Source organism: Priceomyces carsonii (genome assembly GCF_900007245.1).
Source record: "Priceomyces carsonii strain CBS4050 genome assembly, scaffold: Debaryomyces_carsonii_scaffold_6, whole genome shotgun sequence".
NCBI classification, from domain to species: Eukaryota; Fungi; Ascomycota; class Pichiomycetes; order Serinales; family Debaryomycetaceae; genus Priceomyces; species Priceomyces carsonii.
This window is the reverse complement of record NW_026946679.1, coordinates 741,581-767,560: the sequence shown is the minus strand read 5'-3', so window position 1 is coordinate 767,560 and position 25,980 is coordinate 741,581. Positions and strand designations below refer to the sequence as shown.

The 25,980-nt window shown below is 37.0% G+C and overlaps 19 protein-coding genes across 19 annotated transcripts; 8 read left to right on the top strand and 11 right to left on the bottom strand.

Moving 5' to 3' along the window:
- Positions 1-41: 41 nt before the first annotated feature.
- Positions 42-473, bottom strand: PRCAT00005452001 (uncharacterized protein; the record flags this gene model as incomplete). The annotated part of the gene is made up of 1 exon (XM_062955526.1): positions 42-473. The coding sequence occupies one exon, from the start codon at positions 471-473 to the stop codon at positions 42-44; it is 432 nt and encodes a 143-aa protein (XP_062812120.1).
- Positions 474-656: 183 nt separating this feature from the next.
- Positions 657-1,532, top strand: PRCAT00005451001 (iron-sulfur cluster assembly protein; the record flags this gene model as incomplete). The annotated part of the gene is made up of 1 exon (XM_062955525.1): positions 657-1,532. One exon carries the CDS (start codon positions 657-659, stop codon positions 1,530-1,532), a length of 876 nt encoding a protein of 291 aa, XP_062812119.1.
- Positions 1,533-1,601: 69 nt separating this feature from the next.
- Positions 1,602-2,231, bottom strand: PRCAT00005450001 (uncharacterized protein; the record flags this gene model as incomplete). Its single annotated transcript, XM_062955524.1, has 1 exon — positions 1,602-2,231. One exon carries the CDS (start codon positions 2,229-2,231, stop codon positions 1,602-1,604), a length of 630 nt encoding a protein of 209 aa, XP_062812118.1.
- Positions 2,232-2,522: 291 nt separating this feature from the next.
- Positions 2,523-3,155, bottom strand: PRCAT00005449001 (uncharacterized protein; the record flags this gene model as incomplete). The annotated part of the gene is made up of 1 exon (XM_062955523.1): positions 2,523-3,155. The coding sequence occupies one exon, from the start codon at positions 3,153-3,155 to the stop codon at positions 2,523-2,525; it is 633 nt and encodes a 210-aa protein (XP_062812117.1).
- Positions 3,156-3,502: 347 nt separating this feature from the next.
- PMI1 (mannose-6-phosphate isomerase) lies at positions 3,503-4,822 on the bottom strand (the record flags this gene model as incomplete). Its single annotated transcript, XM_062955522.1, has 1 exon — positions 3,503-4,822. The coding sequence occupies one exon, from the start codon at positions 4,820-4,822 to the stop codon at positions 3,503-3,505; it is 1,320 nt and encodes a 439-aa protein (XP_062812116.1).
- Positions 4,823-5,048: 226 nt separating this feature from the next.
- Positions 5,049-5,576, top strand: PRCAT00005447001 (uncharacterized protein; the record flags this gene model as incomplete). The annotated part of the gene is made up of 1 exon (XM_062955520.1): positions 5,049-5,576. One exon carries the CDS (start codon positions 5,049-5,051, stop codon positions 5,574-5,576), a length of 528 nt encoding a protein of 175 aa, XP_062812115.1.
- Positions 5,577-5,626: 50 nt separating this feature from the next.
- PRCAT00005446001 (protein disulfide isomerase) lies at positions 5,627-7,891 on the bottom strand (the record flags this gene model as incomplete). Its single annotated transcript, XM_062955519.1, has 1 exon — positions 5,627-7,891. The coding sequence occupies one exon, from the start codon at positions 7,889-7,891 to the stop codon at positions 5,627-5,629; it is 2,265 nt and encodes a 754-aa protein (XP_062812114.1).
- A 193-nt stretch (positions 7,892-8,084) lies between these two features.
- Positions 8,085-9,236, bottom strand: PRCAT00005445001 (NAD+ transporter; the record flags this gene model as incomplete). Its single annotated transcript, XM_062955518.1, has 1 exon — positions 8,085-9,236. One exon carries the CDS (start codon positions 9,234-9,236, stop codon positions 8,085-8,087), a length of 1,152 nt encoding a protein of 383 aa, XP_062812113.1.
- A 652-nt stretch (positions 9,237-9,888) lies between these two features.
- On the top strand, positions 9,889-10,374 carry PRCAT00005444001 (uncharacterized protein; the record flags this gene model as incomplete). Its single annotated transcript, XM_062955517.1, has 1 exon — positions 9,889-10,374. The coding sequence occupies one exon, from the start codon at positions 9,889-9,891 to the stop codon at positions 10,372-10,374; it is 486 nt and encodes a 161-aa protein (XP_062812112.1).
- Positions 10,375-11,035: 661 nt separating this feature from the next.
- On the top strand, positions 11,036-12,034 carry PRCAT00005443001 (Cu/Pi carrier; the record flags this gene model as incomplete). Its single annotated transcript, XM_062955516.1, has 1 exon — positions 11,036-12,034. The coding sequence occupies one exon, from the start codon at positions 11,036-11,038 to the stop codon at positions 12,032-12,034; it is 999 nt and encodes a 332-aa protein (XP_062812111.1).
- A 101-nt stretch (positions 12,035-12,135) lies between these two features.
- On the bottom strand, positions 12,136-13,224 carry AGE2 (Age2p; the record flags this gene model as incomplete). Its single annotated transcript, XM_062955515.1, has 1 exon — positions 12,136-13,224. The coding sequence occupies one exon, from the start codon at positions 13,222-13,224 to the stop codon at positions 12,136-12,138; it is 1,089 nt and encodes a 362-aa protein (XP_062812110.1).
- A 387-nt stretch (positions 13,225-13,611) lies between these two features.
- On the bottom strand, positions 13,612-13,764 carry PRCAT00005441001 (uncharacterized protein; the record flags this gene model as incomplete). The annotated part of the gene is made up of 1 exon (XM_062955514.1): positions 13,612-13,764. One exon carries the CDS (start codon positions 13,762-13,764, stop codon positions 13,612-13,614), a length of 153 nt encoding a protein of 50 aa, XP_062812109.1.
- A 614-nt stretch (positions 13,765-14,378) lies between these two features.
- PRCAT00005440001 (uncharacterized protein) lies at positions 14,379-15,836 on the bottom strand (the record flags this gene model as incomplete). Its single annotated transcript, XM_062955513.1, has 1 exon — positions 14,379-15,836. The coding sequence occupies one exon, from the start codon at positions 15,834-15,836 to the stop codon at positions 14,379-14,381; it is 1,458 nt and encodes a 485-aa protein (XP_062812108.1).
- Positions 15,837-16,812: 976 nt separating this feature from the next.
- Positions 16,813-19,911, top strand: ZCF16 (Zcf16p; the record flags this gene model as incomplete). The annotated part of the gene is made up of 1 exon (XM_062955512.1): positions 16,813-19,911. The coding sequence occupies one exon, from the start codon at positions 16,813-16,815 to the stop codon at positions 19,909-19,911; it is 3,099 nt and encodes a 1,032-aa protein (XP_062812107.1).
- Positions 19,912-20,071: 160 nt separating this feature from the next.
- Positions 20,072-21,955, top strand: NPR2 (nitrogen permease regulating protein; the record flags this gene model as incomplete). Its single annotated transcript, XM_062955511.1, has 1 exon — positions 20,072-21,955. One exon carries the CDS (start codon positions 20,072-20,074, stop codon positions 21,953-21,955), a length of 1,884 nt encoding a protein of 627 aa, XP_062812106.1.
- A 232-nt stretch (positions 21,956-22,187) lies between these two features.
- HTA3 (histone H2AZ) lies at positions 22,188-22,586 on the top strand (the record flags this gene model as incomplete). Its single annotated transcript, XM_062955509.1, has 1 exon — positions 22,188-22,586. The coding sequence occupies one exon, from the start codon at positions 22,188-22,190 to the stop codon at positions 22,584-22,586; it is 399 nt and encodes a 132-aa protein (XP_062812105.1).
- Positions 22,587-22,793: 207 nt separating this feature from the next.
- PRCAT00005436001 (uncharacterized protein) lies at positions 22,794-23,351 on the bottom strand (the record flags this gene model as incomplete). Its single annotated transcript, XM_062955508.1, has 1 exon — positions 22,794-23,351. The coding sequence occupies one exon, from the start codon at positions 23,349-23,351 to the stop codon at positions 22,794-22,796; it is 558 nt and encodes a 185-aa protein (XP_062812104.1).
- A 574-nt stretch (positions 23,352-23,925) lies between these two features.
- On the top strand, positions 23,926-24,927 carry PRCAT00005435001 (rhomboid protease; the record flags this gene model as incomplete). Its single annotated transcript, XM_062955507.1, has 1 exon — positions 23,926-24,927. The coding sequence occupies one exon, from the start codon at positions 23,926-23,928 to the stop codon at positions 24,925-24,927; it is 1,002 nt and encodes a 333-aa protein (XP_062812103.1).
- A 127-nt stretch (positions 24,928-25,054) lies between these two features.
- PRCAT00005434001 (uncharacterized protein) lies at positions 25,055-25,660 on the bottom strand (the record flags this gene model as incomplete). The annotated part of the gene is made up of 1 exon (XM_062955506.1): positions 25,055-25,660. One exon carries the CDS (start codon positions 25,658-25,660, stop codon positions 25,055-25,057), a length of 606 nt encoding a protein of 201 aa, XP_062812102.1.
- Between the last annotated feature and the right edge of the window lie 320 nt (positions 25,661-25,980).

Genomic DNA, 25,980 nt, shown 5'->3' with positions numbered 1-25,980 from the left:
AGTTGAATAATTACATACATATGCAAATGTTTAAATTACCATTAGAATAACCAGATCCAGAAGAACCATAAAAATACAATGAAAAACACAAATAGCCACATCTTCCACGTAATACCCGCCCTCTTGCTCATTATTATCATTCTATTAAAAGTGTTTTTCAACGACACTCTGCCTCTCTCAAAGCTGTTCGTTATCTCGTCGTTCAAGTTCATTGATTTATTGATCTCAGACCCCATCCTTACCCCAAGGTTCTTCAACGCGGTAACTTTCTGTCCCATAGTATCTACTTCATCGTTGTTTTGTGATTCTAAAGACAGTAAAAATGACTCTGTATGTTTTGCTGACGATGAAGGTACTGGGTCGTAAGGCGAGTTATTCCTGATAACCGGTGAATTCTTTCTTGGAGGGACCTCAAACAACTGAGTTCTCAAATCCCTTTGCTGTGCACCCCCATGTGAATACCTGTAGCTCATTCTATATGACAAATACGATACACTTAGAGCTAACTTCTAGTATAATACGATATTTATCTAAAAGCGACACGCCATATGAAATATTTTCCTGTGTATATCTCAGGCACACTATTGGAATTCATTACTAATAAACTAATCTTTCACATCAGCTTTCACATGAGTATGAAATAAAGGAGCAAGAGTATGGAATCAGCACAACAAGAATCTCCCCCTACTTCTCTTAAGAATGTGAAGCATGTTATATTGATTCTATCAGGAAAAGGAGGGGTGGGTAAATCATCTATAACCACTCAGACTGCACTTTCACTTGTGAAGAAAGGTTTTAACGTTGGAGTTCTTGATATTGATTTAACGGGGCCATCGATGCCTCGAATGCTTGGCGTGGAATCTAAGCAGGTACATCAATCGACGGCTGGTTGGGTCCCGGTACGAGTTTATGATGACCAAAAAGATATTGGCAGGGGCAGTTTGTCATTAATGTCATTAGGATTTTTACTTGGTGATAGAAATAACTCAGTTGTATGGAGGGGTCCTAAGAAGACGGCGATGATAAGACAGTTTTTAAAGGACGTGGTTTGGACTAGTGGTGATTCTACATTAGATTATCTTCTTATTGACACCCCACCTGGCACATCAGATGAGCATATTGCTATTGCGGAGGAACTTCGATCTGCACAGCCGATAGATGGTGCTATTATAGTAACAACACCTCAGCAGGTTGCTACTGCAGATGTTCGGAAGGAAATCAATTTTTGCAGAAAAGTGAATTTCAATATTTTGGGCATAATCGAGAATATGAGTGGTTTCATATGCCCATATTGTAAAGAATGCACCAATATATTTCTGAGTGGAGGTGGTCTACAGCTTTGCGAAAGAATGGACTTGAAATTTTTGGGTAACGTTCCTATAGATCCAAAATTCGTGGAAATGGTTGAGCTGCAAGATAATGCAGAAAGCTCAAAGAAACTTATTGACTTGTATGAATCTTGTGAATTGGAACCATTAATGAGTGACATTATAGATAAAGTACTTGATGAGAATCTTCCCTCGAGGATATAATCAAATATATTTGGTCTTGAATATAGTAATTACATGCATATGTATATTTATAAATGAAAGAAATTAAATTTACCTTATATTGTTGACCTTCTTCCATTTCATGATCCTCTTCCTCAAATCTCCTGCACTCTGTTGTTGTACGTTTAGCTTTTTATCCCACTTCATCTTCTCATAATCATCACCATGCTTTTCATATAAACTTCTAAGATAATCCTGTTCTCTTTTAGATGGGATTCTATCTTTCTTTGCTTTACCGCCTCTTGCGTACTCTTCCAACTGTTTGACGACTATGCTTGCTTCTGGTTCCTTTTCATCTAACTTTGATACTTTCATGGTACCGTATATGACTTTCTCCACTTCATTGGTTTCCGGATTCCTGATTAAGCGTGCTTCTCCTTCAGGTATCTGGGATGGGTCATCAGTTTGTTCAATATCTTTAGGTTCTATACTCGGTAAAGACCTTTCATTTCTAAATTCGGTCAATGTCTTAACTTCTCTCTCCTCACCTCCTGCAATCTTCCCGAGTTTCATGCGCAATCCCAATCTTTTGTAGTTTTGCTTCAATGTCAAATCTTTATCCCAGTTTGCTGCTATGATAGGATTTGAATGTATATTGATATTTCGCTGTTTGTCTTTAGTTCTTCTAGTATTCTTCCTTACAGAAGAACGGTTCATCTTTCTCTTTCTTACAGAAGTCATTGTACCAAGTTAATATCTTATTTCGCTTTTAGAAGGGCCAAACAGTTTTACTTCAGTTACGTTTAATGATGACTGCGATGAGGGTATGAATTTTTTTTTAAAGAGCAATATACAGTAATGGAAAAAAAAAAATATAATTCGATGCTAAGCGATAAAGATATAAAGTTTTTAGCTATATAATACAATATCAAGGCAAACTTTTGTATGAATACTTTGGAATGCGGAAAGCAATAATTAGTATTATTTTACTGTTCGCAAATAAAAAAAAATCTGCACTCATCTGAAACCAAACTATTCCGTCGATGTTTCTGTCACTAAGGTTATACTTTCTTCAAAAGTAGCCGAACTGGGGCCTGTGTTGCTCACTCCCACGGCTGTATTTTCAACTTCATTAAAACCTTCGCCTCTCGGGGTGCCTCGTCCACTTCCACGTCCCCTACCTCGGAAAGTACCACGACTACGGCCGCGTCCCCTGAATGCTCTACCGCCTCTTCCTCTGCCTCTTTTGGAGAAATCCGGTAAGTTGGTTCTTTTGTTAGTGACCCTGATATCACGTCCTCTGAATGTATTGCCATGCAATTCGGTAATTGCCTTCTCCACACTTTCTGGCAGTTCGAATTCAACATAGGCATATCCCTTGGGTAAGCCTGAATATTTGTCAAACAATATTGTAATCCTCTCAATTACGCCCACTGCATTGAAGAATGACTCTAGCTGCTCCGGAGTCGATTGATAGTCAACGTTACCTACGTAGATAGATCTAGCGTCAATTTCTTTTTGCTTAGCTAAACGCTCTTCTCTTTCAGCGTCATTCTCTTCTGTAAAGCGAGGAGTTTTTTCTTTTGGAGATGCTTCAATTGGTGTTTCGATAGACTCGCTCACAGAAATAGATACGTCAATTGGTGGCTCAATAGATTCACTCATGGTTTAGGGTTCTATTTATTTAGTTCTGTGCTTTCTTTGGGGTGTTTTAGTGTTGAGCAATTCTTTTCTATTCAAGCTAAGCTGTATATCATTAGACAGTCTCTTCAATTGAGTTTAATTATGTAAAAGACTATAATCCTATAACTTCGTCAGTAATATTATGTAACTTCTCCCACAAAATGCGTCGATAGTTTTTATCAACTTATCCGGATGCCCCTTTAAAAGCCGATATGACAGCTAAAATCACGAGCGCGCTCTACTGAAACTTTTGTCTTACAATCGACCATTATATTACTCTATAAACTTACTGTAGAAATACTGTACCACAAAAGCTCAGTTATATACTTCTAGGCTTCCACAAATGCTCTGTAAGTAGTGAGTTCGGAATCTGTGGATTCTGAAACTATGTCAATCTCGACATTTGGAGCTACAAAGTAGACGTAACCACGCTTGAGGTTCTGTATATCAGAAGAGCCTTTAACAGAAATGGTACCAGATCCATTTGTGGCAATTATTATGGAAGGACCATTGAGGCCATCAAAATGTTGTACATCGCCGGCCCTTTTCAGGAATATCGTTTGAAGAACAGCAAACTCCGCGATTGGTGGATCATATAATACGGATTTGATAGCATCACCAGAGGACCTGGGGAATGCTAATAATGGCATCTTTTGCTTATCAACTGAGCCATAAGCATATGTTAACATTTCAACCAAATTCTTAACATCTTTGAATTTGGGAGTGAAACCTGCTCTCACTACATTGTCAGAAGCCGCCATGCACTCTATAATATCACCACTAATATAAGCATGTGGGTCTTTTGCTTGTAAAAACATTGCCTCACCTGGAGCTAAGTAAACGTGATTCAATAATAAACAGCCGCAAAACAAGCCAATGTCATTTGGAAACTGCTTGTCTAATCTTTGAATTAAATCCGGAAGCCTAGAATCTATTGCCTTAAATAGTTCAGGGTCTGTTTCTGTTCTCTTGACCAATGAGGCTGCCTTTTCATTGATGATTTTGTCGTCCGTGTTCATAAGCAGCCCAAAAACCTTCTGCAAAAGTTTCCTATTCAGTGTATCATCAACAGACCCTTCGTGAGCCGTCGGCTTGATTGACGAAATAAATTCAGAGCTGATATCATCACCTACAACATCCTTCAATTCTGGGATGCTTTTTAAAGTTTGAGCGATTTGCTCTAATGGCTTGAATCCACAGAACCCTTCGAAGCCAGTAATGGCAATAGCCATCTCAGGCTTGTGATTGTCATCCGGATAGTTCTTTGGATCAGAAGCATGCAACTGTGCACCTAACTTCTTATCTGGATGTGCTTGAATAGATAACACTTTCCTTATTGATAACACCTTGAACAAGAATGGTAATTCCTTAGAAGAATGGAACTTATTAATTATGGACTTATCCAAATATTCGTCTGGATTAGAAGAAACAATATCTCTCAAAGTCTTACCTTTCAATCCCAGATCAGCTGCAATAGAAGGTACCGAAGGATGTGTTCCCATCCATAACTCAGCGTATGGTTTAGACTCATCAATTTTGGTTGCCGGATTCGAGCTAGCAGCAAATTGTGCAACTGCTGAAGTCGATCCAAGCTTTCCCCAGTCATAGTTCTGGTATCCACAATCAATTCTAAATAGCTTTTCTGTCATTTTTCTTAAACTTCAATCAACTCAGCTTACAAACTCTTATACAAGTCTATTATGGGCTTTATTTATTTAATGTCCAGTTAAAAAAAAAAAGTTTACGTGTCTGTACTTTCTGTTTATCTCCTCTGTTGACGTCCACGTTGAAAATTCAGCAAAAAGAACTTATCAATATTTTGCCATATGTGTATATGATTATGTAAACAAAGTTATACGATCTTATAAATGCAGTATGTCTGGATGGATAGAGACTTCTAGTGGTAACAGAATATCTCGTTCTGCAGTTATAGAGGGATCAGAAAGAATCTTGCTAAGTGGGAATACCACAGTTCAGGACAATGTTATACTAAAAGGAAGTGCAGATATTACGAATGATGAGGCAAAGACGCAGGCAATGATTAAAATAGGTAAGTTTTGTTATCTTGACAAGCAATGTCAGATCCTATCTACGACAATAGGTGACTCTTACGGGCCTGTCCAAATTGGAGCGTATACAATTGTCGGTGAGAGAAGCGTCATTGATCTGGCCAAGATAGGGAGCAGAGTTTTAATTGAGTCTGATTGCATGGTAGGAAAAATGACTGAAGTCTACGACTGTTGCCGGATAAGGAGTGGTACTACTGTAGCACCGTATACTACAATTCCTCCTTACAGCGAAGTATGTGGAACTCCTGGTATAGATTTTGAAATTAAGCCATTACACAATTGCTATAAAAAATTGATTGAGATAGAAGCTCGGCAACGACAAATATTAATGTGAATTATTAGATTTAGTTTATTATCTATGAATCTATGCCTATATCTGATTCTTTAATCTGTCTTCGAGGTATTACCAATTATGCCGAGGCCGGGTTTTGAACTAGTACGTCTCTTTCTTAAAACAAATTTGAAAAAACTTCTACAAAGAACGACGCCAGCGATTAACAAGACATACCCTAATATTCCTCTTTCGTGAATCTTGTCCATAAACCTAAAACTGTCCCCAAAAGGACTTCCCAATAATAATTTTGGCAACTCTACGTTATTGACTAATGCAGGATCTAGAAGTGATAGTAATGTTTCATGCATCATGTCTGGATCATTCTTAAGTTTTTCACCATTAACAGCTTTGTCCCAGTAATAAGTATAGTCTTTACTTATAATAATCGAATCTCCCGATTTATAGTTTCGATTTTTCAATTTCCAATTCTTAACCTGATCGAAAGTGTCAACACTGGCCAAGTCGATAAAGGTAAATAGAACATCATCATTATCGAAAAAATGAGGAATTTCTTTCCTCATCTCATCGATTACCTTTACGCTATCAGCGTTGGCCTCTATGAGTTTTTTTACTTTTTCATTTTTTGTTTCCCTTTTACTAGATAAATCCCTGAAGTAGTATTTCTTCTTGGAATGATAGTACTTGTGAGCAGTTAAAGACATGTGATAAAGTGCATTACTTGTTTCATCTTCATTATTTGAGTTGATGAATGTAATTACTACCTTATCTGAGCTCTGCGGTACCCCATCGTTAAAGTACACATCTAACAAGTCTGGCGTCAATTCCTGATACAATGGATACTGGTTTTTTTTGATGAACTGTTCGAGCTTTTTAGGATTTCGTATATCTTCTGGAGCAAAGCTTTGAAAAACGCTGGTTAACAAAGAATTATCTTTGAATATAAGTACAGTTGGCTTGGAAGTTAATGTTGTAGCCAAGTACATAGCTTGGTTGAATTCGGGATCCGCATCATCTACGTCATTAACAAATTTGTTGAGGTTTTCGAATTGAGCCCTAATAGTCTTCTCATATTTTTTAGCCTTCCCTGTGGCCAAGTGAATATTAAAAGGAGAATCAGTGACATACTCCAATAAATAAGGTAAGATGGCTTTATCTTCATCGCTCACAGTCTCAGCATCGTAAAAAAATATAACAGCAATCTTGTTTTTCAAAGGATAATGATATTTTAATGGTTTATGAGGAAGCTCTTCTCTTAAGTCTACCTCATCTGACATTGCGGAAACCGACAAAGTCTCGTACTGATAGTTTTCAAATAATTTAAAAGCAAAGTTCTTCATCTTTTGCAAAGAAATTTCTCCGTTATAATCAACCCTTATTAATCCTGACGATTTTGGCAAAAACATAACAAATTTGGGTTCTGTTATTAACCCAGCTGAAGTCAAATCTTTGAAACCTAGCTCCTCGCAAATCTTTGGATTCGAGAAGCAATTGAAATGGCCAGTTCGAACCATACTCAATACCCTATTAGACAACTTATCCCATAATTGTTTTCTATCGAGACACTCTGGGCACATCTTCAAGAAAGTATTTTTGTTTGTCTCATCGACTCCATTCCAATGTTGATCGGTAGCGGGAAAAAATGTAACAAAAATTGCTTCATCATACTCCCCTGCTATTATCTTGAGCATATCATCCACGCTCAAAGGAATTGAGGCACTGGGAAATCCTGTAACTCCGTCAGCATATTCAGCTACTGATGTCTTCATGTACCTCATAAAATTCTCCTTCGTTCTAGCCAAGGTCCTTGGAAATGACCCAACAAACTTGGATCTACCTTGCTGTAAGTCACCTGTCTCCTTATCTGTTACTGGCAGATATAACCTCAAATTGGGGTAAAAATTAACATCCTCTCTATCACAGAGATCACCGCTTTCAATGCAATTGACTTGTCTCATCTGAATGCCCAAATCTTTCATTTCCTGAAAGTATGTCTGATAAGTTTCCTTCCAGGTAGGGAAGAGTGCTTTGCAGTGGGAACAGTATGGCGAAAAAAACTCCACTAATGTCAACATTTTACTTGTCGTGACATCAAAGTCAGAAACACTTAAATAATCGGGAAGTGTAATCTCATTAGCCAAAGATTCATCCTTCTTACTATCGCCAACGCCTATATCCTCATTTGTTCCTTCTTCGTTTTTGATTTCTTTATTTCGAAGTCTGATGGCACCGATCTCTATATCTGTAGTATCTTTTTTAAGTTCTCCAGAAACATCTGATGTATCACTCCCTACATCTCCATAAATCGATTGAAACAGAAGGGCTACTAAGGCTAACTGTTTCCAAGCTAACTTCATCTTTAAACCCGATGACTGCTAGCGATCAATCTAGAAAACTTTAATAATAATAAATTGTTTAGTTAAAATTACAGGTGTTTTAGGCGCGAACCTAATGTTACATACAATTTGGGAAGTAAATCTATAATATGGATTAAGATATGAATAAATATGCATGAAAGTATGCTGACAAATAGAACTTGATAGATGGCTATTAGCTATTAGAAAGCTTGAGTAAATAGCTTTTAAAATACTCAAAGCTTACGAGAGTCACAGCACTAGCAGGCACAGTTCTGATTAAATTGATGACATAGCCAGTGTAAAAGCCTTTGAATCCTTCCTTACGATATATAGAAACGATGGACTCAATTAACCTATTTCCCTGATTTTGACTCTTATGCTTCCTTTTCATGTCAGAAGAGGGACTGTCTTCAGATGCCTGGAGTTGAAGTCTGGTTCGCAAAATTTCATGAGGATATGTTATAGTACTTGCAATCATTTTGGAAACTGATGACGCAAATATCAATCTCCATAATATGCTAACCTGGCTCCTATGATCCGCAACCTTTGATTTGGCAGCGTCTGTGCAATTTAAAAGCTGCTTCAACTTTTCATATACTGGGAAATGTATTCCAACATGTACTAATCCAAATATCGATGGGACTAATCCGCTATAAAATACGCCTACGCCTTCTTCTTTGTACATTTTCCTGAATGCATCGAGAGTTCCTTTATAATAGGTTCTTTTGGCAGAACCCAGTAAGGCATTCTGCTTATCGTAGATAGTCTTACCCTTTCCTGTTTGTATCATTAGCCTCGTTTTGACAACCCAAATGGGATTAATGGCAATAGAAGAAACCATCCCAGCCGTAATTGCAGAACAGAAATGGATTGCTGAGTAAGCTCGTATACCAAAGTGTTGATCTAAGAACTGTGGATAAAAAGCTTTTGTTCTTTCGTAGACTGTAAAGTAAATAGTCCATGTTGGTAAATACCCTATTACTACTGGCACGAGTCCTCTGTATAGTCCTCGTACGCCTTCTTCCGTAAGAATAGTTTTGAATTGACCAAGAAACTTACCATAGCTGGCAGTATGCGAAGCTGAAGGTTCAAGGTTTCCTTTCGCTTGAAGTCTAGTCTTGACAACATCAAGAGGACAGACAGCAACTCCAGCTAAAAAGCCGGATGCTGCGCCAGATAGTGTTACTATCTGATTTTCCGAAAGCTTTGACAAGAGGTGACGGGGCAGAAAAGTACTCTTTCCATCTGCCTGTAACTTATTAGCAGCTTCGAACACCTCCATGTCCTCCCCCTCTACCGTTTGCTGAAAGCGTCTGGTAGGTGATGAAGATCCTACCGACGCCATTATTACTTGATCTATATTAAGTTGAATGAATTCTTCAGCGATAAATTCCAAATACAATCGTTGGTTTCCTGAAAGTTATATCTGCTAGAAGTATCCCTATCTATCCACAACTATATGCTCGAGAGTAATATTGATATAACTTCAGAATTTATTTGGAAAACTAATCTCAATGTTTCTCCCTCTTAATCTTTCAGGATCTGCTTCGATCACAATCAAGGAAGAGCCAATTTCGTCTCGGTTCGGAATACTCGCAAGGCCCTTATTACAGAAGGAAGTTAGAATAAAGCTTATAACAGGTGTCGTTATCCAAGCAGTTTATCTCTCCTGTAGAGTATCTAGGATCTATGGTATTATAAAATACTTCAAGTGCTTGTGAATTTATAAACAATAATAATATTTTAGCAGAAACTTTACAAGAAGAACGTTTAACTCCAGGCTACCCCAAATTTTGTTGGAAGCACACAGTAATCTCCGAGAGCGTTCTACGAAGAGTCAGGAAATTCTCTACTTTCGTAAGATATAGACTCTTCTATTGTATGAGCATGAAGGCAAAGTGAAATTCCAATTGCCAGGGCAAGCGGCGCAACATAAAATTTCAGACGAGCTGACAGATCCGAATACTTCAATATTCCTTATAAAAATCAATCACATTATGGGCAAACTTTACTTAAAAGCAAGAGCTGAATTGAATAACGTCACCGACCTTCAACCAGTTGACACTACATCTGATCCATTTGAATACACTTTTAAGATTCAATGCATTTCCTGTAGAGAAGTTCATGATAAACCAATTACGGTTAATAGGTTTGACCATCAGGGTATTACTGGGTCGAGAGGGGAAGCCAGCTTCGTGTTTAGGTGCCGCCAGTGCAAAAATGAGCACTCTGCTTCTATCCTGAGAACTAAAGAGAAAATTACTACTGAATTGTCTGATAAACTAGTCCCTATTCTAGAAATTGATGCAAGAGGTCTTGATTTTGTTGAATTCTTTCCATACGGCCGTTTCGAATGCTCAGCAACTGAGTCTACCTCTAAGTTCGATGAGGTCGACTTGAGTGAAGGTGAGTGGTATGAATACGATGATAAGGCAGGAACTGAGGTTAGTGTAGAGAACGTTCACTGGGCCATCTCCCGTTAAGATTGGGCTTTGACAACGAAAGAGAGAACTAGAACATCCACGAAATACTACTTCAGGTGTATAGAATATTTCATCAATATATCGAATTGTTCACCTCTTTAAAAGGGTCCCGGGCGGGTGATAACGTCCGTTCGACGCGGCTCGGTTGATAAGAAAAAGACCAGAAAAGAGAGATCACGAAACAGACTTTTCACTATAATTGATTGTAGAACGTACGATATCAATTGTCTTGATAATTCTAAAATAAGGGCCAGTTCAATGGAACATATCTTGCCGTTTTCCCTTGTATCTCATGTCGTGATTTTCTCGATTGAATTACGGGTAATATAGGTCAGATTAGATTAAATTAAAGTAAATTACATTTCTGGGCTCCTTCATTGGACATTGAGTACACAAACCCATCTCTACATCATCACAAATAACAAAGTTCCGGCTTTTCATACGTGGCGCTACCTCCCCCATCCGGCTACTATGCTTGGGCAAAGTCCGCAGCTTTAAAGATCGCGGCCGATATGCCAACCCGTCTAGTCTCGGTAATTGCGGTTTGAAATTAGTGGTAGAAGCAAGCTTATCCACTCATATAAATACCCTCATTACTCCCCAGATAATAAATAGGGAGTGATTCTCGTATAGAAAGTATTGAAAAATTGAAATATTAGAGATGGGATCACAGTTATCAGATGCCATTGCGCAACCAGTAAATGACAAGATCAAGGAAGTGACCGATAAAGTGGGATCTTCGGCCCCCCTGGGGTCAACTGGTGGAATCCGCTTGTATTCGCCAGAATATTATGCAGCTTGTACCATTGGAGGTATGGTTGCTTGTGGACCAACACATTCGGCAGTGACGCCATTGGACTTGGTGAAGTGTCGTAGACAAGTAGATGCAAGCTTGTATAAATCTAACATTCAAGGGTGGTCTAAAATTATTAAGACCAAAGGTGATTCTATCTTCACTGGTTTAGGCGCCACTTTCATTGGATATACCTTGCAAGGTGCTGGTAAATATGGTTTCTACGAATATTTTAAGAAAACTTACAGTGATTTGATAGGTCCTGAATATGCCAATAATTACAAGACTGGTGTTTATTTGGCTGCTTCTGCTTCCGCTGAATTGTTAGCTGATCTTGCATTGTGTCCTCTTGAGACTATCAAAGTTAAAACACAGACCACGATTCCCCCTTTTGCTACTTCTGTTTTTGATGGTTATAAAAAAATAACGGCTGCTGAAGGTTTCGGCGGTTTGTATAAGGGTTTAGTGCCTTTGTGGTTCAGACAGGTTCCCTACACAATGGTCAAGTTTTCTACATTTGAGAAGACCGTTGAAAAGATCTACGATTATTTGGGAAAGCCAGCTTCTTCGTATAGCACAATTCAAAAAACTGGTGTTTCTTTCTTAGGTGGTTACATTGCAGGTATTTTCTGTGCTGTGGTTTCTCACCCAGCAGATGTTATGGTTTCAAAGGTCAATTCAGAAAAGATACCTGGTGAATCTTTGGGACAGTCCCTTAGTAGAATTTACAGCAAGATTGGATTTGTTGGTCTCTGGAATGGTTTACCTGTGAGAATTCTTATGATTGGTACCTTAACTGGTTTCCAATGGCTTATTTATGATTCTTTCAAGGTCTATGTTGGTTTGCCAACTACTGGTAGCAAATAAGTACATTAGATAGTATTTGCTATATAATCTAGTATAATTGTCGAATGTGTACTGAATTTATTAATGCCTTACTTACTTAATGTACCTTTTAAACTCTAAATTTATTGCCAAACGTTCTTAAAAAGATCATCATCAAGACTAGATGTCTTTATTGTAGCAGCAGAAGGCTCAACAATAGAATTATTATTAGAAGAAGACCACTGGTTTGATGAGTTCGATCCACTATATGTACCAGTCCATTCGTTGTTCCAAGGAGTCTGGTTTTGAGTAGTGGAAGAATACGTCGATGGTTTCGATATCGTCTGTGGAGCATTCAACTTGTTACTTGAGTTTAAGGTAGATGTGGATTCTGATTTGTGAGTCTGGAAATTTAGCCCACTCAATGAATTGGATAAGTTATTAACCTGATTATTACCCTGGCTCAGAGTATTTGTATTTCTAGGCTGAATAAAACCAGATGTTGACGACGAGGGTGATGAATATAATGATAATATCGACTTTTTCAAATCAGGACGACCATTATTAATGGTTCCACCGGTTGAGTGTGCTGAAGCGACCGGGGTTGCTGTTCTACTCGTTTGGTTTAAATTATTGGGAATCGATGTAGTACTAGCTGGGGCAGAATTTTGTGTTGAGTGATGACCGCCTAGGGAAGTAAAAATTCCAAAGTCGTCATCCAATAGAGAGTCGTTGGCAGAGGCCGGCTGCTTGGATCCGATTGAAGGGGATTTCTTGTGCTTATGCTCATTCTTAACGGGTGTTTTAATGGACAAAGGATTAGGAATATTGGGAGATGCGACCCACTTCTTTAAATCGTATTTGGTTCGAATGAAGTTTTCGATCTTTGATTGATCTGGCACATATCCATCCGGTAATTTCGCCTCCCAATACGCATTACATCTTTCATTTCCCCACCTTACCATCAGCTCAACTTGCTCATCAGTCCATGCATCTAGGTCGACAGATTTCACTTTTGAAATATGTGTTCCCATGCTTCTGTGAATCCCAGAGCACCTAATGCAAATAAAACAGCCTAAACTCCATGACGCCCATCTAGGATGCGCCGACGTCTTACAGTCAGCACAAGTCTTATTAGGTCCTTCTTTGAGTAACTGTTTCAATATTTGCTTATGTTTATCTGAATGAGTCTTCTTAGATGATGGTAGCGCAGTGGACGTCCTATAACTCATGATGATTTCAATGATTCTAGTGTTAGGATCGACCGTTGAGATGCAAATATAAAGATTTAAAAATTTAAATCAAGCGAAGGCAATGTCTTGTAAGTTATACAACTCCAGTATTGTATTCCAAAAAAAAAATGAAGTACTGTTGTCGTCAATTCACTATCAGTAACTAGAGAGGGAAACAGAAAAATCAGATTCGAAAGCATCACGTGAAGTTCTGGAATCACAAATTCTTTCAGAGAAGAGAACTTGAATGAATGGACATAATAGAAGCTAAGGAAAGCGTTTGATTTGATTTTTATAATTGTAGAACATACAGCTCAACACCCAATTTTCTTAACATCTTCACCTAAAAATCAAACATAATAGAATAGAGATTAAAATAAAAAAGAATCAAATTTGAAAAAAGAAAAAAAAAATAGGACAAGCCCGACGCGGGGGTCGAACCCGCAACCTTTTGATCGCTTCTCTATTAAGAGTCAAACGCTCTACCGATTGAGCTAGCCAGGCGGCTTGCTGATTGTGACAAAAAAATTGCTGCACCATGAATGAGCGTACGTAATAAATGCGTTTTCTTGTCTTCGTCTCTTTATTTTCATAAAAATCAAACTTTTATCCTCTATTGAAAACGGAACATATTTAAAATCAAAGTAACTAGAGAGACAGCTGTTTCTAAATTTTTTGGGCCGTTAATAACCTCTTGACATATGTTCCATGTGATTCCTTGAGGAAGAGATACAATGCATATTGCACAATGATGCAAAAAGAAGATAAACCTTAATACATTTCTGGCATTTCACTAAGTACAGCCAAATCCAAAATGTGAATATTAATATTTCAAGGAATCATCTATCTAAAACTTATCTAAAACTGTCCGTCATACTCAAAATGACTATAGAGCGCCATTTTTGAACTTTCGCATCCCTTGTGAAATACGTTTCTCCTTTCTTCTTCTCTGCAATGATTAAATTAATCAAACCGCTTCTCTGTATCATTAAACTTGACTCCTATTATCATCAAAATACATTGTAGCGACTGTTTCTTGAACATATTGAATTCATTTTTACAAGAAAAGAATATTTTAACGTTTTGGTAAAATTCTTAAGTAAAAGGCTTTTTACATCTTTTTGCCAAGGTACAGACTTCAGCTTTTTATTTTACTACTTTTTATTCACATCTTTCATTCCCTTTTCTATATCACAGATGGAATAAAGAATTAAAGCTATTAATACCAACAATAAGCTTAAAAGGAAAGAAGATCTCTCATCGCCCATCTTATTTTGAATAGCCGCACTTGCAAGTGATCCAACCCAACCAGTTGCAACACCGAGAAAGACCTCAAGACCAAAAAATTGAGCTTCATTCCCTAAAGGTAGCAACGAGCTATAAGCTGTTCTATTCAATGATCTCATGCTTGAGGAGCTCGAGGAGTATAAAATTTCAAAAAACCAAAATTCCCATCGTTGTTTGAACCCGAAGGAGAAACCGGGGATTAAGCCAAAACAGCCCCAAAGATTCGTTGATAAAGATATAGTCAAGAAAATATATCCCCACGTCTTGATGCTTATGTGAAGTTTGCGGTATAAAGCCATCCAAATTAACGGACCTAATGAGGCTGAAATATAGGACGTGAATGTATAAACAGTATATTCAGAATCCGAGGAACCCAAACCCAATGTAGACCTGAAAAGAAGTATGAAAACACTCATAAAGATAGAGAAACTGATATTCCACGCGACCCAGGAGACACAATACAAAAATGCATGCGGATATTTTTGAATACTCTTAATTTGGCTGCAAAATCGCTTTATAGATAAGCACAACAAAACCTCATTTTCTGGAGGTGTTTCACCTTTAATGCTGGGCAAATAAAAAGTCGAAATAGCTGCAAAAAGAAGCGTAAAGCTACCACTTATCGAAATAGCGGAAAGGAAATCGTAGTACATATTTTCAATCGGCCCTCCTCTCGTGTGCGAAATGATAATTCCTATCAATAGGGCAATTACTCCTCCGCAGTTGCCTAAAAGAAGACCGGTAACACTGATCTTTGAGCCCTTCTTTAACATCAGGAGGCCATTATCTTGAAGAGCTTCACGTTCATCTTGTGTCTTAGAGCACCTCATAAATAATGGAATATATGAACCTTCTAAAATCTGGTATATCGCGCCGTCTGTATTCAAAAGGATGTAAAGAGCAGACAAAACCTTCAACGTGCCAGTGTTTTTTCTAAACAAGAATGCAAACGGCAATGCAAGAGCCCCATAAAAGAAGATAGAAATGACCAAGAAAGTCTTTCTGTAGTTTGAATAATCAGCAATTCCCATTAAAAGAATGGAGATAATACCTTCCATACTTGTTGATATTGCCTTCAAGTATAATACGTACGCCGATATATGTATTCGACTAGTCCCAAAACTTACAAAGCAGTTGTTTCCCCTGTTAGAGCATTTCTCTCCTTCTGAGCCTCTACCGATAGCGACGGCAACAGATTGAATTGCAGCAGGAACGTAGGTTCTTACCATTGATGCTACTGGTCCTGTCGAGAAACAGAGAAGCAACCAAGAGCGATATGCTCTTTTAGTATCCCAATGCCTCCTCTGATTGCTCAAATCAGACATCGAGCTTGATTACAGAACCAATAGGTGTTCAAGTACAGGACGAGAGAGCAGCTACTTATACTTGAAAATATTTTATGCTTAAGACAGAAAATGAAAATCAGGATGTATAGACGTAAACAATCTACCAATATTAGAACAGAGCCTATATTCTTCCGTGATAAAACACTTTCATTTTTCAATTGCCCGAGGTAGGATAAACTGCTCTTTGCCACAAGATTAACTAAATTCATAAACTTGTCATCTTTCATCGTTTGTGTAAAGCAGAAAGCAAAAGAATCGACATTCTTACCTTAAGGAAGCAGTCACGTTAAATGGAAAGGTTACTTTCTTCTTCCTATCACATCAGTAACCGCACTCTTACACCTAAGATAATTTGAGTCAGGCAATGATAATGGTAGGGATCGCTTAAGAGGGAATTGGAATTACTTCCTGCAATAAGCTTCTCCAGACTGAAGTTTATTAATTCTACTTGTGCAAGCCTTACTAAAATAATCTTACATTCTCAGCTTAAATTTAGCATTTCTCCTTTTTGCCGTTCACGAAATTCTGGGGAACCGTTCTTAAAATCGGATGACCCTTCTGACCGACCCCAAACAAAATTGAAATCAAAACGGCCTAATTCGAAAGTTTATATTTCTTATTATTTTTGAGTGGCTAAAGTGACAGACGTTGTTCTAAGAGCCTTCATATATATTTTAAGGAACAAAAATAGACCTAAAGTAAGGTTTTCAAACTCTTATATTCTAAGTGAAAAAACGACTACTTAGTTTACTGTGAGGGTCTAGACAAAAGGGACTTACATCATTAGGGTTAGAAAGTTAGTAAAAGTTCAGTGCTTTACGATAATATCGCGATACTCAAAGCTCAAAAACTAAGCCTGGCTTGTATCGTTCCTCAACTAGGTCCTAGAGGCATTAAGGTTCGAAGAGTACCCCCCCCCCCCAGATAATTAATTCTAGCCTAAAAAAGTAAAACAATGTCATCAAACGAGAGTGAGGACAAGGAACAGGCAAAGGCGAACTTTAAGTTGATAACTACTACAACTGGAGTAAGAGTATCTCAAGCTTGCGATAGATGCAGAGTTAAGAAAATCAAATGTAACGGATTAACACCTTGCCATAACTGTGCCAGGATAGGATTCGAATGCAAAACCAGTGATAAGCTCACAAGACGAGCTTTTCCAAAGGGATATACTGAGAACTTAGAAAGAAAGCTCAAAGAGCTCGAAGAGGAGAACAGGTTCTTGAAAGTTAAATGTGGTGAAGAAGAGTCACACGAGTCTAATAATGGTAACAGTCATACAGTAACACATACACTCAAGCCCTCAAATAATTCCAACTCCGAGGGATCCAAAGTATTACTAACTCAATCGAATAATCAAACTGTTCAAATCAATAATCCGATTGACCAGATTTTCAATTTAAATGAGAAAGGAATGATAATTGGTAATGACAACCTTAACTTTGAATCACAATTTAATCATTTATTGATTAATTTGAATTTGCCGTTTTTAAAGATTACGAATTCCCATAATTATTTATTAAATGACCCAAATTCTTATCTTTATAATCCTTCATATGCGACCTATAATCAATTGAGCAATAAGGATTTGGACGTTATCTACAACCCACTTACCGGGAATAACAACCACGGTAATGATGCAATGTTGGTAAATAGCCAATTACCGTTTGACATATATGATTTGTTCATCAAATTAATTAATAATTTCAAAAAGTTGTTCAATAATAAAAAAGAGTTGGATATTCAGGTAACGCAATTTTTCTTGACATACAACATAATTATACCCATATTTGATTACAAAGAATTCATGGTTTCATACGACGCATTTCATACGATGTATCCTTTCATGTTTACTTATGATGATGCTACAATAAATGGCTACAACCTCCTGAATAATGATTATCATGTCGTCAACGAATTTCTTATGACTGTAATTCAGCTTTATGCCATGATAATGATAAATGATCCTACAATCAACCTTAATTTGCTTTTAAACCATTCAAGTCCCGGTTATTCGATTAGTAGGAATGCCAAACTTAAGGATAATTCCGAATCTATTGTGAGATCTTTATACGATTTCTTACCTTTCTTCAACAGCTTCCATGTTTCCGTGAGTCAGTTGCAAACATATCAACTTTGCCTTCTTTATTCACTTTTGACAAACAATAAGGAAAAATCATTAGTCTTATCTTCACTTATAAATTCTCTTATTGGTATCTTAGGAATTAACTTAAATTCCAAAAACTTGTTCTTCAACGACCTTTCGTTGAACATTCAGCAGAAACGTAATAGAGTCAAGATTTTTTGGGTCTTCAAGGTACTTTTGAAGTGCTTTAACTTGAAATTTGGGTTCAAACCAAGTTTAAATACAACCGTTATTAATCCGGTGACAATTGATAGGTATTTTCAGTTGACACCAGAAAAGTTATCATCATTAATAGATCCCTCCGCTGGTGAGCATGACGAATTATTTGAAACTTTATTAAAACCTAGTGTTGAATTTTTGAACTTGATGAATATAATTATCCCTTCCTCATTTTCACCAAATTATTATCAGTATTTAAAGCAGGGCAGTCATAGTCATCACTCACATAGTCGAAAAGGACATCTGAAGGACTTAGATTGGATTCTCAATGATGATGATGGTGATGGTAATGATGGTAATTTAAATTATAATTTTACTCAATTTTTGACCATTGATAAGAACTTATCTAATTGGAGAGAATCCCTAAGAGAAAAGACAATCAATTTGAATCCCTTGCAAACTAAAATGAACTTGCCATCATATTCTCCTCCTATGATAAGCAACTTATATCATGAATTACCAGACTTGAGGTCACTTTCAGAAATGTCTCAGGATAGCATTTTTCGCCACTATGATTCTGAGGTTCCCGATGTTCATACTGCAGCACAATTGATCAAAATCCAATTAAATTTTCAATATCTTTTGATCAGATCTATGAACTACCTTAACTTCATCATTGATAAGGAATTGACGCAAAGCTATTACCTTAAGATAGCGAAGATCTCTCAAGAAATATTGAATTACTTCATATTAATATTTGATCACATTAGCCAAGCTCCAGAAGTTCAAGAGTCCAAGAATCCACAAAATGTGGTCATGGAAAGCTTAGGAATTGATGTCGATGAAGATGGATTTGTGATCAATGATTTTTCTGCAAGAAGGGGAAGAAATAATAATACTGGTAATTTTAATGCAAGAAAGAAACTTAAGAGAATTCCACCTTCTCCCTTTAATTTTATGCTAAACGGTTTGTCTATGACTATTATAAATTTGAAAAAATCAATCATATTACAAATGCTTTATTTGTTGATTTGTCAATTAAAGTTTTTTAAAAAAAATGAATTGAATTCACTAAAAGATTCCTTTGTCATTTTAAGCAAAAGTGTATCCGTATTCATAAAGGTTTTCATAAATTACGATATCGATACTTCTAAGGGAAACCCGAGGAAATACAGAGAAGACGAACTTTTTAAGAAGCTTATAAATGACGAATTGAAAGAAGAAATCTTGAAAGAACAAGATAGTGATGTGGAGGAAGAGGATGAGATGCCGACATTTAGCGGCATTGACTGGGATGATGAGGATATGGATGAAGATTTAAAATATTTAAAAATTTTGAAATTCATCAAATATAAGAGTCATGTCATTCACAACTATTTTAATAAAATTAACTTAATCACATCTTCTCGTGCAACCCCTAATAGCTTTAATGTGGAAGATAACAAGCATTCTTCGCTACCTGTTCCTTCTTCCAGTTTATACGGTTCGGCGAGTTTGACCCCTAATTTCAACTTGACTAGTGGGCTGCCCTCTTTGACGAAGTTGGATGACCCAATGGGTAACGAAAACTACTCTAGTAGCTTGTTAACTAATGTTTATCCCAAGGTGTCGGCAGAAGATGACTTAGTCAAGAAAGAGAAGCTAGCTATCAATGATTTAATGAATTTAAAACATGGAGGAAGAACTCAAAATAGTGGAATCTTTAGCAATGGTGATTGGAACGGAAGAAACGAACATCCGAGTTCTTAAACTTTCAATCTCCAATATAGCATTTATACGTAATTAATGTGTACTGTATTCATAAATGTTTATTATATGTAGAATAATTATTTACGCATACTATATTATTTGCACAAAATGCAACGGTAATTTCTGGGGAGTTATCAAAACAGGAGAGCTAATGAGATAAATGAATTCAAGCGATGGATTCGTCCCCATAGAGGCGATATTTTATGCCGTATTTCATCCAACGGAAGGAACAAAGATTGTTCATCAAGTGCCGGAAGGATCTATATCAAGCATCAAAGATCGTGGTAGCTCAATTACATCGTTGTTCAACTTTGATACTGTTAAAAATTACATTATCCCCAAACCACAGCTATGTAATAAGTTGATATCATTCAAGATAGAAAAATACCGAGTTTTGGGCTATCCTGTCAATATTGAAAACTCTGATTATTCAAGAAATTCGTTCAATTTCAACTTTTGTTTTGTATTTCCTTATGACAGTGATACTACCCCATATGAATCGGCAATAGAGAGGATGGGGAAGATGTTTAGAGTTTTGGAAGAACAGAATTTCATTTTATCAAAGCTTGAACGAGATCATTCATTCTTCAAGAGAAAAGAAAACTCGCCTATGGTAAAAAATAATCTATTTGAAATTAGCTTCAACGATGACCATATGATGAATACGCCAGGTCTTTATAGGACTCAAAGAATAACTTTGACATCTATAGAATCATTGATACATCAAATTTTTCAAGACCTTAATAATTATTCCGAATGTTGTATTCCTTTAGATAGCGCTAATTCGGTGGACATAAAGTTGTTTCCGATACTACCTCCACCCATAAATATTAAAGCATTCCAAGTCCCTATTTCAAAAGTTAAGCTTCATCTGCTAGTTGATGCAAACTGGGATCCAACGATGATCAAGATCTTACCGTATATCGATGGGATTAATTCGGTCAAGAAAATTAGTGAATTAGCTGATGCTGACTATATATTGACGAAACATTGCATCCAGCATCTAATGCATTATAAGTGCATTGAAGTACTTGACATCTTTCAGTTCGGCAATATCTATGCGCCAACAAACTTTATCGGAGATTTTTTGAAAGTGAACGGGATGGCCGAAAAATGCCAGGCCTATATAATAATGGGCGATACAAATAATGGGTTGAATGATTTACCTTTGCTAAATAGGGATGGTACGTCAGGGTCTCCGCATTCTAGTAGCTTTGGAAATTCTGTTTCACCGTTTACTAAACCATCATTCTTACAGCTGAATGGTAAGACGAAGAACACTACAGGAAAAGAAACCATATTGATTCCATCAAAGGCAACCCTTTTCTACCTATATCGATCATTAAATCAAGGTCAGACTGTCAAAGACTGGTACTTGCTGAATCGTAAATATTTGACAAACATCGATATACGAAGATTTATCAATTTTGGAATATCTAATGGTCTTATTTACAGGGTGCATTCCTACCCGATATTAAATTCAATCACAAGATCTATTGAGGCAAACTCTTCGAATGAACTCGATGACTTGATTAAAAATTTTAGGGATCGTTACGCGTCATCGACTCAAAAAGATGTAGAGCAAAGAAACGACATTCACTTGAAAGGCGTTGTTAACGAGTCCAATCTTATGACAGGGAAATCAAAAAGAAAAGTCAGCTTTAAATATGACGTGGACTCGAAGCACACAATTCTTAAGGACATAATCGTTGAATCTAACGACGAAGATGACGAAGAGGATGAGGAAGATGGAGAACAACATAATCATGACCCTGGGGCCATTATTATTGATTCAAATAAAAAGCAAAAAGATAGACAAAATTCCATCTCCGCTAACGTAGAGTCTATTGCAGCAGAGCCGAGTGGCGACAATGGTCGTGATGGCTCTTCAACATTTGAAAAGGAGGATGAAATTGTACGACTCGTGAAGCTTCTTAAAGGGTTTCAACACTTTGATTCTGTAAATACCGAGCTTCAGAAATCAAGGTCTGAAGTAGAGGATCTCATAGATAGTTTAGGTTCTTACAGCGTCATAAATAGTTGATTTGTTTTGATGATGCAAAGGAGTAAGCAAATACGGCTATGTCCGGGTCACACCAACTTTTATCAACAAGCCTTCAGATACATAGAAAGCGCGGCAAGATTACACACTATTGTTTTTGTTTGTTTTCTTCTTTGTTTATATTTAAATTAGTATAAGATAGCACGAATCTGACGTTTATCAATTGTTAGTTGGTGTCCATCACATATATAAATATAGCAGGTAGTGTTTCAATATGTCAGGAAAAGGTAAAGTGCATGGAGGAAAGGGCAAGTCAGCCGAGACTGCCAAATCATCAATTTCGCATTCAGCTAGAGCAGGTTTGCAGTTTCCAGTCGGTAGAATCAAGAGATACTTAAAGAGAAGCGCTCAGAATAAGGTCAGAGTTGGTTCAAAGGCAGCTATTTACTTAACATCTGTTTTAGAGTATTTGACAGCTGAGGTATTAGAATTAGCAGGAAATGCTGCTAAAGACTTGAAGGTTAAGAGAATTACTCCTAGGCACTTGCAGTTGGCCATTAGAGGAGATGAGGAGTTGGACAGCTTGATTAAGGCTACTATTGCTTATGGTGGTGTCTTGCCACACATCAACAAGGCATTGTTGTTAAAGGTAGAGAAAAAGAAGCAAAAATGAGTGCTCGCTTTCCCAATGATTATTCTTGGCTGAGTGCAACTTATCTTTTAGTGTAAATTATATTGTGTTACCTTTACATTATTCTACTCGTTAGCTTTTATTTGTAAGATTACATGTTTAAATGATCCGTTTGTATTTTTTAATTCTAAAGTTCTATCTACAAGAAGTTTCGCCCTGTAATTACTACACTGGAGCGTTCACCGGGCTCTATTGTCCAGGCTCGGGCTTAGCCTTGCTAGGGACATCTTTCTGCGTGATGCTGACTTTTTTATCAGTGTTGAGTGCGTCCACTTCCTCAATATTACTGCTAATCTTAACATACTTCGGTTTCACGCCTTCAGGAGGATGATAATCATCGACTTTTACATTGATAGCAGCAAGTTTCTTCTTTATGAACTCTATTTCATCCTGTAACGTAGATATATCATCAGCCACAGCATCTCTCTGGTCTGCGGCCTTCTTGCGGCTCCTGTAACTTTCATAGAATATAAGAGATCCAGCGACTGAAAATATGAAGAACTCCGACAAAAAATTTGCACCATTCTCGATTGCCTTTTTATCATTTAAGGGTCGGATTTTGATACGTTTTTCTCCTAGAAGCCTCATTCGTAACTTTAGGTCTGTCAGATGTAACGTCTGAGCTATCCGAATGCATGTTTGTCTGAAAAGCTCCCTCTCTTTAGCTTGAGCTTTTAATGTAGTTGCAATTGGCTTTGCCACCGTTCTAACTAACAAAGACGTGAGCTTCAAAGCAATGCCACTCATTCTGACTGAACTCAGGCGAAATAGAAAAAGAACGAGCGCTCACAAAATCCTCAAGACGTTGTAATAAGCTATTTCCTTAAGTCTAGCTAAAACAGTTTTTATGTTGTCAACCTCGATATCAGATTTCAGACAACAAAAACGTATGTACAGGAGCATATATTTCAGGTTACTAGGCAGATATGGAATAATGAACACAATTAACAGTGAGAGAAATGATACATAGGTGATCTTCAACTTTTAGTTCGTAGGTATACTCTTTTATTTCACCTGTCCGTCTTTGTTCTTCCCTAAAGCAAGAGCAAAATCTAATTTGTGTTGTTCTTGAGCATAGAGTTCCAAAAGATTAGTCGAATCAAATATTAAGAAAACTCTATAAGAAATATCCATAGATGTTTTCATATCGTATTCGACACTTCTCTACACTTTTAACAATTTAATTTTGAAACCTGAAGCGAGTAATGTCAATATTTTAATGATGGTCGGGCACATGATTTTTATCAAATTTCGGAAAGAGTGAAAATCTAATAGGTTAACAGTTAAGTGAACCTATCAACATAAGAATACTAAAACGAGTATGCTTCGGGTAGGTATCAAAAGAATCTTAGGGTCTCCTAAGGGATACTTTTTCAACAGCAATGTATCAATTTTGCATAAAGTGAATAGGGAAGTTTCTAGTTCGCCACTTCCAAGAGTTGATAAACGTTCGTTTACTAATATTCAAATATTAAAGTCGTCATTTGGGCCAGATTTTTTTAACAAGTGCAGAACAACGTTCGTTAATAAGAAGTATATAATACAGCAATCCAGATCATTTCGGCGAAATAATGTATGGTCAAACTATAATAGCTTTTATGGGAGATCAAACTGGAATAAATTAAAGGGCCCTGCATTGTTCGCAGTTTTGTTTTGTGTTGGAACTTCTGTTGCAGTACCCTATGTTGTGAATAATACTCCATTAAGAAGGAACCCAATGGTTCTAGTTTATTCTTTAATTGCTATCAATGGTGCTGTCTTTCTCATGTGGAGAGTTCCCCAATTTTCGAGGGTTTTAACCAGATATGGCTTGCTTGTTAAAAATGATGTGTACTCAAATTGGTCATTGTTAACGGCAGCCTTCTCCCATCAAAGCTTTGCTCATTTGTTTGTTAATATGTTTGTGCTTCAATCCTTTGGAACAACGTTGTGCGCCGTAGTCGGTGCATCGAATTTTCTTATTATGTATCTCAATTCTGCTGTCATTGCATCCTTTTTTTCAATGGCAATTCCAACTTTGTTGAGATCTTCAATGTCTGTTGCTTCACTAGGTGCGTCGGGAGCTATATTCAGTGTAGTGGGGACATTTTCTTACTTGTTCCCAAAAGCTCCAGTTGCATTATTTTTTATTCCTATTCCAGGTGGTGCATGGATCTTATTTTTGGGCACAGTAGTATACAATTTAGCAGGAACATTCTTGAGGTGGGGTAGATATGATTACGCTGCTCATATTGGAGGTTCAATTGCTGGTATCGCTTATGGATGGTGGTTCAAGAAGAAAAGAGATGAGAACCTCAAAAAGCGAAGACTAGCTTATTTTTAGACTACACTTGACTCAAGATGTATGATTTGTATATAGATAAAGTAACGTATTAACGTGAATTATTTATGCTCTTGGTAAATTGGTAACTTAGTAACTTATAGTCGCTGCATACCCCATATTTTCTTCCTCATGCAAAAGATACCTTTTTTATTTTACGTGTGCCATCATTGTCATCATCAATTCTTTTAGATTTTGCATTTTTTCGCCTATTAGATCTGGCCAAAGAAGCTTTACTTCTAACTTCAGTCTTTTTACCTTCTAACTTATCTTTCTTTTGCTGTTCTTTCCTGTCAAGCTCTTGTCTTTTCAATTCTCTAATTTCATCCAATCTCCTTGATTTTTCTAACTTACTTTCATTTTTCTCGTCGTACTTATCGTTGATGGATTTAACAAGTAAATTCATTTTTAAGGTGTCATTATCATCTACAAATATTTTGCCTTTTTTACCTCTCTTTCCCTTAATACCAGGAGTTATAGCTCTATTCAAGGTAGGAATCTTCAACTCACTTTCAGAAAATTTACTTCCATTCTTTGCTCCGTACAATCTGACCTTAGCCTGTTGCTTTTTAATGGCTGACTTTGATGACTTTCTTACTTTTGATTTTTCAGTAAGTTTGGGTTTTGATGCTAACTGATTTCTTGCAGCAGAATCCGAAAATACTTCTGAGTCTACACTTCTTGTTTTGTTCTGAGTTTTGCTTCGTTTGATTCTCTTCGACTGTTGTTGTGCCATAGTTTCCAATAATTATAAGTAGATTTAGACCGATAGAGAAGTCTACAAAGTTATTAAAAAAAAAATAAGAGAAGAGCATCGAATCACGTGATTTTTTGCAGACAATAGTTCTTTTTCTTTAAGGATGGTCCATATTGAGCTGAGTTTAATGAGAGTTCACCAAGAGCTCCCAAGAGTTCCTCAAGCTTTTCATACAACATAAAAGGAAAAAAATGAACCTTTGATACGTATTATTTCTTACAAATAAAAAAAACAAAAAAATTCCGATACCGGGAGTCGAACCCGGGTCTGCTCGGTGAAAGCGAACCGTGCTAGCCGTT